General features: G+C 32.7%; 1 protein-coding gene and 1 long non-coding RNA gene across 2 annotated transcripts; both read left to right on the top strand.

Annotated features, from left to right (window-relative positions):
• On the top strand, window positions 331-3,045 carry LOC18608881 (zinc finger protein CONSTANS-LIKE 14). The gene is made up of 5 exons (XM_018116303.1): window positions 331-1,149; window positions 1,258-1,464; window positions 2,195-2,457; window positions 2,550-2,653; window positions 2,838-3,045. The coding sequence occupies exons 1-4, from the start codon at window positions 331-333 to the stop codon at window positions 2,650-2,652; spliced, it is 1,392 nt and encodes a 463-aa protein (XP_017971792.1). The 3' UTR covers window position 2,653; window positions 2,838-3,045.
• Window positions 5,629-6,693, top strand: LOC18608882. The gene is made up of 2 exons (XR_001926814.1): window positions 5,629-6,076; window positions 6,196-6,693. It is a non-coding gene; the product is annotated as an uncharacterized LOC18608882 (long non-coding RNA).

Here is a 13,613-nt window from a genome sequence, read left to right on the forward strand (position 1 = left end):
TTGTCTTTGTCTGTCAAAACTAGTTCTTTTCTTTTATTTTATTTTATTCATAGTCCCCCCCCCCTCCCCCTCCTCTCTCTCTCCCTCCCAGCAAAACTGCAACCCAACTTCCCCCATAAGTCTCATGTGCTCATTACCCTGCCAAAACAGAAAATAATTAATAGTCAAAAAGCTGAAAAATGTCCCTCTTTATCCTCTCTTGTCATCACATCCCCTACTCTAAACAGTAAATCCTCAGCACCACCTTCTCTGCTCTTCCGACTCCTTTTTTCTTCTTCTAGGGTTATCCTTTTCAAATTTAAACATTTCCCTAACAATTTTCCCGAAATTATGGTTAGTCCAAAACCGGAGAGCAAGGAAATGGTGCCGTGCGATTTCTGCAATGAGCAAATAGCGGTTCTCTACTGCCGAGCTGACTCGGCTAAGCTCTGTTTATTCTGCGACCAGCACGTGCACTCCGCGAACCTGCTCTCTCGCAAGCACCTGCGGTCCCAGATCTGTGATAATTGTAGCACCGAGCCGGTTTCCGTCCGCTGCGCCACGGATAATTTGGTGCTTTGTCAAGAGTGTGATTGGGACGCGCACGGTAGTTGCTCTGTGTCCTCCGCACACGATCGCAACCCGGTGGAAGGGTTTTCTGGTTGTCCGTCGGCTCTGGAGCTGGCTTCGGCTTGGGGATTCGATCTCGAAGAGAAGAAACCGTTGGCTAAGAGCTGGAACGGGTGTCACCAAGATCTGATGATGCCAGCGATGGAGTCGTGGCTTTACAAATCGAGCTTGCAAGAGATGATGGTACCTTACGAGTGTTTTACCTGCGAGGAGACGGTGAAGAAGCAGAGTCACGGGAGTGGGAAGTGCAAGCAAATCATTTTTAAGCAGCTTGTGGAGTTGATGAAAAGAGATTTCATGGCCGGCAATGTTGCCGACGGTGGCCGCGGAGCTGGAGAGAATTTGGTGCCGTATGTGGAAGCAAAAGGCAGCGGTTTGGCTCGACAAGAGTTTATACAGCCGCAGCCGCAGCCGCAGCCGCAGCCGCAAACGCAAACGCCGTTTACTTCTTTGCTTATGATGCAAACGCGAGAGAGCGAACGCACTGTGGATGGAGGAGATGTGTTGTGGAATGGTAATCCAAATAATCAAACTCCGCAGGTATTTTTTTCTTTTTAACTGGTCCGAAATCCTTTTTTTATTTTTTATTTTTTGAAAAAATCTTACTGCTCCGTAAACAGTAACGGCAAGTTGGTTAGTTTGTTACAGATATGGGATTTTAATCTGGGGCGGTTGAGGGGTCACGAAGAGTGTAGCCAATTGGAAGACGTTGGGTACGGGGGCAGTGATGCAGGGTTCATGATTAAGAATTTCGGTGAACTTATGAAAGAGACGTCTTTGTCTAATGCTAAGATGTTGGGAGATATGTGCCACATCAACTACACTCCTCCGCAGGACGATATGGCTTCAATCAATGTATGCTCCACTGTCCTCACTATTTCACTATTTTCACTCTTCCCATTTCTGTGAACCTTATGTTATAAATCTCTGTAATGGATGCACGTACATTTGATTGTGTTCACCCATGTTGCTCGGTAAATTTCTTCTTGTTTATTCTTTTTGTTTGTTCATTTTAGTGAGGAAAAGTTTATTATCTATAGTATATTGCAATCTAACAGTAGGGGATAGTGATCAGTTTTGAAGACACTATTCACGTTCTAAATTTGTCATGGCATAATATATAATCGTGGTATTCTAGCTTGCTTTTCTTATTTCGCATGCATAATCACCTATGACCATTTCTTATGTACGCATAATATCTAGATCCATTATTGGAGTTTCTGCAAATTTAACTTGTGGATGAGAAGCATGGGAAAGATTAATATACACAAGTTAACCACCCTTAATTGGATTTAAGATATGCAAACCAGCATACACCCATCCAAAATACCTTTACTCACCACTTTGCTTGATGGGCTATGTTTATGGTTTATTTGCTCCATGTTATCTTTATTTGTTTTGTGGGATGAGGTCAGAACACATGGCAATTCCATTTGAAAACTTTTAGGTTTATTATATGTTCAACTGAATAACCTGTTTGTTTCACATATGACTCAGCAATCTCCTCCGCTAGATGCAGTATGGGTAGCTTTGTTTTTCCAATATTAGTCATTTTGAGTACTGATTATTGTGCTTGAAAACACAGAACTCAAGTAATCTAGCAGCAAGTCAGGGACCAGCCACATCTGAGAGCAACAACCTACCAATAGCAAGGCCATCATCAGTTTCAGCTTTTGGTAAACCCAAAGGCTCTAGCAGTTCTAAAGATGTTCACTTCATTGAGCATCCAATCCTCATGAGGGGTGACCAAGTAAGGCAGTCAGCACCTAGCAAGGCTGATCTTGAGTTGCTAACACAGAACAGAGGCAATGCTATGCAACGCTACAAGGAGAAGAAGAAAACACGAAGGTATACTTTCCTTGGTGCTTTTCTTGTGATCATCTAATTACTGATTTATCAAAATGACTTGATTATTAAAACTTGACCCATGCCGTGAATAGATATGATAAACATATACGCTATGAATCAAGGAAGGCAAGAGCAGATACTAGGAAGCGAGTGAAAGGTCGATTTGTGAAGGCTACTGAAGCTCCTGATCGTTAAGGTGTACTGAGCCTGATCTCTTTGCTTTGTTTGTTGTATATATTTCTTAGGTTCCTCCACAGTAAATTTGTAATTTAGCATTCTATATTTCTCGCATTTTTTTTAATGCTGGCTCCAGCAAATTTAAAATTTGATCCCCTCCCCTTCCTAACATAACAAATAGGGTGTGTTTTGAATTATGGTAGAGGGGGCAGAGGCGTTGGTGAAGGATGTTTGGGCTGTGTCTTGGTGCGCCTTGAGCCTTGAGGACTGGCCACAGTGAAGTGGCCTGAAGCACAGTAAGGGCCTGACTCATTTCTAAATAAAAAGTAAATAACAAAAATCAGTAGTTATATTCTATGGAGTTATTTTTTAAGATAATACTTGAAAATAACAGAAATTCAGTGTGCACTATATAGTTTGGTTTATTTCAATTTGGTAAATTGATAAATAGTTTTACAAGTACATAATCAAAACCTCAGGTAGGTCATAAGCATACTAACAAATTATAAATTAGATCAAACTCATAACAAAAGAGTTTAATCCAACTTAAACATTTAGAAAAAATTATGTTTTACTTATTAATTTCAATGAAAAATGGTAAATTCACGAACTTCATGTACATAATTTATAAACAATTAGCGAACAGAGATCATCAACTCTCACCTAATAACATCTCTACAAACTTCTCAATACCATATTCTAACTAAATATCGCAGTAAAACATATATTTGTGGGAAGTCTGTAACGAGGGACGGATCTACACTGAAAAACGGAATAATAATAATAAATAAAAAATCTGCAACTAACATTGATTTATGTCTTGATTCTTATTTTATTGTATATTAGGAAAACGGAATTTATTATTCTCCAAAGTTTGATGAATAAGAAATGAAATCTATTTGTTTATTAAAAGTAAATGATAAAACCAGAGGTTTTTATTTGTATTTGTATTTTTGCACACAATGTATATATATCTTTAAGAATTTCCAAACTAAACATTATTAAATTGAATGAGCATGAACGAAATTATTTAAGACAAAAAAATTATAGAATAAAGTATTTGCTTGGTATAGTTTGTTTCATGTTGTTATGCACATTCGTCAAGAACCATAGTTAGTTTTAGCTATGCAACTATTGTTTCTATGCCAAAAAAAAGATGTACTCAGTTAATTTTATTTTAAATTTTTATATTAATTTATATTTCGATAAAGGAATTAAATGAACTTAAAATATTTGCCCACATCAATCATAAATTCTGGATCTGTCTTTATTTGTAACCAATATAAATGTATCACTCTATCTGTTAGCATATTTATATCATTCTACCCAGAGGCGGCTTAATAACTTTTTATGCATCAAATATGTTCTTGCATCATAGGATCAAATTCTGCAATCATTTTAATTAAATTTAAAAAATTTTCGATACTTTCCTGATATATCTTTTCATTTTTCCCATAAAAAGTCAAATTCATTTTACTAAGAGCTTTTACTACAGCAAGAATTCTTTCTTCATCTCTTTTTATTTGTTCTTGAACACTTTTATCATAATTCTTGTTAATACTTTTTTCCAATGTTCTTCATCTCTTTGTATTTGTTCTTGAACACTTTTATCAATTGTTTTATTTTTCAATAATCTCATTTCTAAATCAATCCAAGAACTCATATTAGTAATATGCTCGTTACTCATTTCATGACTCTTAAGCTTAGTACTAAGGTTTCTCTAATCTCTGGTCCCAACAATAGCTAATTTACCTGTACTAAAAGCCAAATTAAACAATTTGCAATAAAAACAAAATACTCTATCTAAGTCTTTTGAATAAACTAGCTATCTTTATTCATATGTCTCCTCATTTGCTAACTTTTAAATATAGTATGTAGCAGAAAAATGTCTTGAAAATTCATCTTTAGGAAAATCTAAATCATTAGCTTTAATTGGACCTTTTTGTACTAATAAATCTCTTAAATTTGTATCAATATTTATCCGTTGACTTGGATCATAAATATTTTTAGGAATGCAATCATTTAAATTAATAAGTTGATCCTCTTCATCATGATTTCTATGATCATTTTGAATCTCTTCATGATTTCTATGATCATTTTGAATCCCTTCATTAACTTCTTGTTCTAGTATTTCTCTCTAAGATTATTACCTTGTTAGTTTAAGAGACATTCATTAATAATTTCTAATTCATTCTTTTTATTACTAGAAAAAAATTTATCAAGGGTTCCGTTTGAGATTGTATTAAACTTTCAATTCTTCTTCTTTTTTTTTAAAGCTTTGAATAACTAGATTTTTATTTTCGATTTGACATATTCAAATATTTATTGTGAGGTATAAAAATATTTAGTTATTATAATTATCTTATATTTTTTAAATGGCTAATATAAAATCAACAATCAAAAATTTTAATTCAAATAAATCAACTATCACATAAAATAAAGACAATATAACAATATAATATAAATTCTAAATTAAAATAAAAAATCTATAAAGATTAGAACAATAGTACATAATTGTTGAATGCTTATTACAAACTACAAATAAGGCTCACGACTTTGTAAAGATAATAATATAACAGACTTCTTATGTATTCTTTGGGAGAAAATTAAAGTTAAAAGAAGAAAGAGTAAATGTGAAAAGAAAAATTCAAAAGTAGATATTAGACATTGAAAAAAATATTAGTTTTATATATAGGAAAAAAATAACTATTGGAAATCATTAAATATGTTAATTAGAAATAAGAGAAATAAGTAAGAATAAAATAGTTGTTGGAGATAATTAAATACATATGACCGTTAGTTGATTAAAAATAAGAAAATATAGTTGAGAATTAATAGCATTCTAAAAATTAGGAAATGATAGAAAATTGAGATTTATTAGGCACATAACTAAGTGAGAGAATAATTAATTTTATTAATTATTTTTTACTTTTATATTTTTTTAAATTTTTTATATTTTTAATATAATTAATAATATTATAATTAATATAAAATTATAAGGCCTTTCCAAATTGGGGACCTAAAGCCTTTACTTGGGTGAGCAAATATCAACCGAACCAAATAACCGAATCGAATCGAAATGAGTTCGATTTTTTCAATTCAGTTAGTTCAGTTTTTTGATTAATTCGGTTAAGATAGTTTGGTTAGTTACATTATTTCGGTTTAGTTTCGGTTAGAAAATTTTCTAACCGAACTAATCGAAGGGCATTATAGACATTTTACATAAAAAAATCCTAAACCTAAATGCTAATCTCATCTCTTTGTTTGGTTCCTCTTCTGTCGTCCCATCTCCACTCTCCAAACTCTTCAATCTCCACCGTCTTCTCTTCTCATTCTTTCATTCGTCTTATCTCCACTCTTCGGTCTCCAGTCTCTACCCTCTTCTCTTCCCCTTCTCTCATCTTTAACAAGTTGCTGCCATCCTTCACCTTTCCCACATCAAGTAAGTTTTTATGGGTTTTTAGTTACTCTTTTCTTCCTTTTGTTCTATGTTTTCTTAGCTTGAAATTTTGTGGGTCTGGTTGATGAGTTTTTCTATCTCTTTTTTCCTTTTTCTTTGAGATGGTTTCTTGGCCTTTTTATTTGTTATTCAACACCAAAAAGCAGAAAGGCCACTCAACAAGTGAAAGCTGGCAGACAAAAATGAAAAGGCTTTTAGCAGAGAAAGTTTACCTTTGAAACGTGTAAATGCCATGGAAGATTCCTATTTGCTGCAAAGTGCAACCATTGTTGTGTTCTACTTTTGGGTCACAGAAATGAACTAGAACAGAGCTGGACTTGCAACAAGATGAGTGTTAAAGTGGTTGACCAAAAGAAAAGAGCAGAGGGAGTGAAAGTGGGGGGTGGGGGAAGCCATGCTTAAGTTGATATCTTGAAGGAACCTTGAGGGTACAACTATGATTTTTTTTTTTTGAAAGCAATCGGTCTTTGTTTCTTTGGTACTTTGTACCAAGATGTGGGAACTTTGTAGCTGTCTTTGTTTTAGTTAATGCAAATCCTTATTTAACCAAAAAAGAGAAGTACTCTAAGCAATAGAAACTCTTACTCTATTCACTTTTTAACATTTTGTACTGGTTCAGTTCTATCTGCCTGGGGTAATTCTTTGGGAGTGTAGAGGTTATTCAATCATTCAAATATAGTTCAGTTCAGTTCCACAAATTGGAGATTGCAGACACCCATATAAAACCCCTGCAATTAACTGTTAAATCTTGCTCCCATGGTTTGCTTTCTTGCTTTTTTCTTTCCTCAGGTGTTTACTTTTCTTCATTTTCTTTTGACAAATACAAGTAATATTTGAGATATATACAAACCAAAAAAAAAATTTATTAAGTTCTGTTTTTGGAAACCGAACTGAACTAACCAAATTAGTTCGGTTAGTTATATAGTTCGGTTCGGTTTCGATTATTTTTATATAGGAGTTCGGTTAGTTCGGTTATTGGATATCCAATAACTAAACTAACCAAACTAACCGTTTGCATAACCTTAGCTTCATGCAAGGGCTAACCCTATTTCTACCCATACAATATAGTTCATTCAAGTCTACTTCAAATAAAATTTCATGCATTCATGTAGATAAGATTTTTCAATTATATTTGTTATTTTCATGCTCTTATTGTTGTTCGGCCTATTCTTTAAATTAATGGACCAAATATTTATATAGATTTAGGATTTCGGAATCGTCTTACTTCAATTAAAAGTTTATGTGCCTATAGTACTAGTCAAACAACTTAAAAAATAACTAGTAGTAATTTTATTTGTTAATTAACCTTTTAAGCTATTATCCAGTAAACCTACTTGTGATTTGATTATAATCGTAAATAGTGAAATAAAATACATGTCCCCTATATCTCTATGATATATGGTTCGATTATACATTAGCAAATTATCTCATATCAATAATAAATTAGTATCGAAAAAATATCTTCTTTTAACACCAAGATATCTTACTTTGTGGAAAGAAAATATGGTAGGAATAGAAATTGTATGTCCATTAAGTACCAAGCCAGACTGATATTTGTCTGTTACCCAATTGTATTGGCTCAATGTGGCCAGCACCACCTAAACATTAACAATTTTAGAAACTTGAAGAAGAGAAACGTGATTGGAACAAGTATTTCTGCTTAATAAATGACCGACACATAATTCATTCAATTTTAATCAATCACAAACTAAACCCAATCTCATTTTGAAAGGTTTGAATTTTTGGAGCAATTGTTAATATAAAATTGTTGGATATTTCATAAGGTTTCTATCTTACGTTGCCTAGATACAAAAGATAACGTGTTTTATGAGCAAACTCATTATGGGCTTATCGTGAAAAAGAAAAGAAAGTGGACTCATGCGTACACGAGATCGGACCAAGCCTTAAAAATAAATAAATTTTCCCATCTTGTGTGCGAGTATACACATGGGCTAGGCCGAACTGATATTTTGTACTTTGGTAGCCTTATTTTTTTTACCTTACATTGACTCAGTTCTTTCATGGTGGTAAAGAATTAGTCTTTGATTCAATAACTAACAAAATATTTATAACGTTTGAATCGATTTGATTTGGATTTTTAGAATAACGTTATAGAATATGTTATCTTGATTTTTTTAACGTTACAAAATATTTTATTTTGATTTTTTGCTTGATTTGCTCAACTACTCCTCTTTATAAATATTAGCCTCCACCTTAGTTTCCAACACATCTCAATTCTCACTGCTTCCTCTTCTTTACTTTCTTACTTAGTCTTGTTGTTTTTTATTTATATTTTCTGTTGTTTATAGTATCCCTAATAGTTTTTACAAACTAATCAGGAGGAGTCTGTTGAATCTTGGGAGATAATAGCTACAGTCCTTTTACACCAAGTTTCGTACTCTAAAAGGGCAAGAATTATCCTTAAAGACAGTGTATCACACCTTAAACTAGTTTTTGTTGTCATTTGCTTCATTATTTTTCCAACAATCTTAAAGATAATTATTCATCAATGCTGATTACATTTGAAAAGTGCCATCAAGAACAAATTGCAAAAACAGACAAGATGAACTCTAGAGAAGACAAAACTTGTATGGCGGAAGGTAGACTACACAAAACTATAAGGTCTTAACCAGTGCCAAAGGTAAGCATTATTATTAGTTGTCCTCACTCTTCGGTGCTCTTTAAAACTAACCTTTAATAAAATGAAAGTTTCACTATCAATATACTTGTTGGCTCTATTGTTGTTGAATTCCTTTTATTTAGGGTCTTGTTATGTTTTTAACTAATTATTGCTTATTGATTTTAAAGTTAAACTGCATATATATTTTCAGTTGAAGAATATACTATTTCACTCTTATGTTACAGAAAGTTTAATTTCTTTTTTTGTTTATATAATACGTTTTTGTGAAAAATCAATTTTTTATACCTATAGCATGTCAAGCCTATTTCACCCATCATTTTTGTTTAATGGTCTGTTACAGGGTCAGTGATTTATATATGACTTCTCTGCTTACAAACTTATTAATAGAAAATGGAGTAGTAATCTAATTTGCTAAACTATCCTTTTCTACTAGTAAGATTCTTGCTACATATACTTAATACTTGTCATCATTTTATGGCTTTCACACCTAAGAAGGATTGAAATTTCTGTTCTATGCACCAAGTTGAACATTTAAGTTGTACTATACTTTTTTTGTTTATAAGTTATGAAATGAGTGGGTGTTAGAGCTTTCTTCTAGTTTTTCATCGAAGATATTTGACGAATATGAGCCTTATTTACAAATAATGATACATTGAGGGAATGGGACTTAAGGCAATTGAAAAATCAATAATAATGGCAACCCAACCTATGTGAGTGGCGATCCAATGAATTAGGTTCATGTGGGTAATTATAAGTTATTTGTTGATAAATTGATACACTATTAAAATTATTGTCTTTTTTATGGTGTGTGAATAGTGTAAGACTACAATGCAAAAGAGGTTGAATTAAATTCTTAATAAATTTCATATTTCTTACGGGTGGTGTATTAAATTGTAGTATACACTTGATGAAATCACCTATATAAGTGTGAAGTGGGGTCATTCTTATGAGAATTGTGGCAAATTCTCTAAAGCACTTAGGAATAACCAAGCATGGGCAAGGCCTATTCGCGCAAAACCACATTGAACAACAAAAATTGTAAGAATGTAATGTGATTGATGAAAATCATATTTCACATAAAAAATTTTTGGTTCATGTAAGTTATAAACTTCACTAAAATTCTATAATTTATATTTCATTCTTTCTCGGCCTTGTTTATAGCTCAAAAAGCATCAACCTCGATGCATTACACTCAAGTGAGATTAGATCCAACAAAAACTTCTTATTATGAAACCATACGAGATATGTGGGGGATTGTTAGATATTTTATAAGGCTTTTATCTCACGTTGCTTAGGTACAAAAAATAACGTGCTTTACAAGCAAACTCATTATGGGCTTATTGTAAACAAGAAAAGAAAGTGGACTCGTGTGCACAAGAGATCAGTTCAAGCTTTGAGAAAAAGTGGATTTCCCCTTTTAGTGCCCGAAAATACACGTAGGCTAGGCCCAAGTGATATTTTGTACTTTCGTAGTTTTATTTTTTACCTTACCTTGACTCAGTCTTTTTATGATGGTAAAGAATTAGTATTTGATTCAATAATTGACAGAATATTAATAACGTTTGAATTGGTTTGATTTAGTTTTTTAGAACAATGTTATAGAATATTTTATCTTGATTTTTTAACATTACAAAATATTTTATTTTGATTTTTCCCTTGATTCGCTCAACTGCTCTTCCCTATAAATACCAGCTTCTATCTCAGTTCCCAACACACCTCAGTTCTTATTGCTTCTTCTTCTCTACTTTCTTGCTTAGTCTTACTAGGTCTTTTCTTACTTCTATTTTTTGTAGTTCCTAGTATCCTTGATAGTTTGTGCAAACTAATCAAAAAGAGTTTGTTAAATCGTGGGGATAATTGCTATAGTCCTTTTGCACCAAGTTTCGTATTCCGAAGGGGTGAAAGATAGTGTATCGCACCTCAAACTAGTTTTTGTTATCATTTGCTTCGTTATTTTTCCAACAAAAATGTAATGACCCTCACCTACGATCGTTACCAGCACACAAGTCATGTAGGCTAGCTCACATGACTCGACAAGTCTTTTAAATATTTTTATCTTACCTAGTAATTTCTTTTCCTTTATATAATCCATCACATTAACAATGTTATGTGCCAATATAGCGATTTTTTAATACTTCATCACCATTGGATTTCATCAAAGAAAATACCAAGTATTTACACAACACGTTTTATAAAACATAACTTCAAATTTAATTAAACAATAGCTAAAGGCCTTGTCCCAAAATAGTTTTAAAAATACAACATCTCTTTTAAACAGTAGACAACTCGACATCTAGTCAACAGAGTGACACAAGGGTAGGGCTATGAGACACCAATTACCTACGCAGCAAGTTGAAGTCCTCTTACCACGATTGCTCCCTAAAGTTATCTGCCATATCAACTAGTTGGGGTGAGCCTTTCATACTCAGTGAATGGACAGGAAAAGAAACAAGCATTAAGGTAGTGCTTTTACAAAAGCATAATAATAATAATAATATATATATATGATGAGATAAACTATACATGGAGTTAATAGATTATGTGCAAATCAATATAAGACACTTGAGTTTAAATCTCAAAATCAAATCACAAAGGTATTGTGTAAATTTCATGCTCATTAAAAAAAATGATTAACCATGGCAATTTCGAGTATAGTAATTTCTAGTACGTCATGTAAACAAATAAATCATAGCCATGATTTTCTTCTTTTTTTTTTTCAAAGCAAGTATAATTGTAATGCCATGCTCAATCAATAAAAACATATCAACTAAGGTATCCTTAGGTAGGTCTAATGTAGCCTGTAGGCTCTCTCTCATATCAATAACATCAACACCTACTCGTGGGAACTCCTCATGCCACCAAATATGAGTTGAGGCTTCAGATCCCCCTTTAGCTACTCATGAGAACTCCTCACGCCACCAAATATAACTTAGGGCTTCAAGTCTCCCTTTATTATCAAATATCAATAATCAATAATCACTACTTTGTACACAAAGATCACACAAATCTAGTATGGTAACAGAACCTATACCCATAAGGTTTACCCAAGAAAATAAACCAATGGAATTTCAATTGCATATAATCAATTCAATCATAAGCTCAGAAGGCATGTATGCATGTTTAAATCATGAATGTCGTGAGTGATACATAAACAAGTTCATCATAAAATCAATGAACATTAAAATAGCAAGTTCACGAACGAAAATAAATAAGCATGGCATAGTTAAAATATTTCACTTAAGCATTATGAAAATTGCCACCAAGGCAGATTAGAAAACTCATTAATGACCTCTCTAAGGCCTTTATACGAGAGTGTAATGCATACAATTTTGAATTCTTCAAAACAGAGTATAATATCTCATCATATCTCATAAGCTTGTTTCCCATTTTGTAAACAGCTTAATAGTTTTGATATGCCCACAAAAAACAACATGTATAAAACAAGCTTAATAATAATTCCTAGTCACTAACAGCTCATGCAACCCAATTGCAATCCAAATATAAACATTGGAACTTAATGTAATTGAATAAAATCTAAAAAGTGGGCATATCTAGCATATTGAATATATCATAGTCACCATTCAATAATACTTTAAAAAGAAATTGGCCACTCACCTCCTTTGGTGGGAATTCTCACCAATTATACCAATTAATTTCGCCACAAAATCTTTTTTTACTCAATATGGTTCCTTCGCAAATATCTAGCACCATTATTGGTCAACCGAATCTTTGAGAGCTACTCAACTTCAATTCTCCCATAAAATTTGAATCTTAGCTTAACTTCCAGGAACTATGTATCCACATACAAACACAATTCAAATTTCAGAACCCAATCACTAAGTCTTTTCACCAACTCAAAATTTAAAGCTCAACTTTCATAACTTTATGTTAAAATCCATTTTACCTTCACAAAGCCTAATTCAGTATTTCCTCAATATCTTTCTTAACCTTTTTATCTGAACCTCCCTGCTGCCACGTACCAAATATTAAACTCTCAACTAAATATCCTAAAAATATGACTACTTAAACAATGAACCATTCTTACTTTAAGAGTTGGAATGCAGCTCCAGAATGTTTCCTTAAGGTCTCGGGTTGAATGCTAGATCTCTAACAACGCAAATCGTTCTTAACTCCCATAATTAATTTCTTTCTTTCAACTCTTAGCTTGCTTTAAAGCGTATCTCCAGCTTGATCTTTTGCTTGAATTTGTTCCTCGATGCTCTCGATTTTAAGGGGTTTAATGGTAAGCTTCACTTTGCTAAATTGCTACCCACAAATATCCAAGGAACAAATGCTTAAATGTGCCAAGTTTAGAGTGCAAACGATGGTAGACCACAAGCATTACCAAGGGGGCGTATTCCTCTAGGAAAACTCCCTTTTAAAGATTTTATTCCTTTCTCTTGTAAGAAGGCAAAAACTGCCCATAGTTTCTTTTTGCCTTTCCACCTTTCAATTATTATATATATATTCATCTCTTACGTGGCGTTAATGAAAAGGTATAGTATTCGTTTCTCTTGCTTCATTATTTCTTAAGTAAGATAGGATGGAATATATTGTTAATACCAAGGCAACAAAAAGATTTACTTCTCTATTTACACTTGCATGGAATAGTCACTTTGCATGCAACATTTTTCATCTTGAGTGGCCAGCCGTTTTACCTTAGAATGGCCTTGGCTCTTATATTTTATCTACATACCACTAGTCATTATTTAATATATATATATATTAAATTTTCTTCACATATATTATATTTCATCTTCCAATGCACATGCAATTTCTCTGTGTTATTTATACACCACTTGAACTTCAAATTCTCTTACACTTTTAATATTCCAATCTTACTTGCAAATAGGAAACTATATATATATATATATATAT

Source organism: Theobroma cacao, chromosome 2, assembly GCF_000208745.1.
Source record: "Theobroma cacao cultivar B97-61/B2 chromosome 2, Criollo_cocoa_genome_V2, whole genome shotgun sequence".
Taxonomy (NCBI): Eukaryota; Viridiplantae; Streptophyta; class Magnoliopsida; order Malvales; family Malvaceae; genus Theobroma; species Theobroma cacao.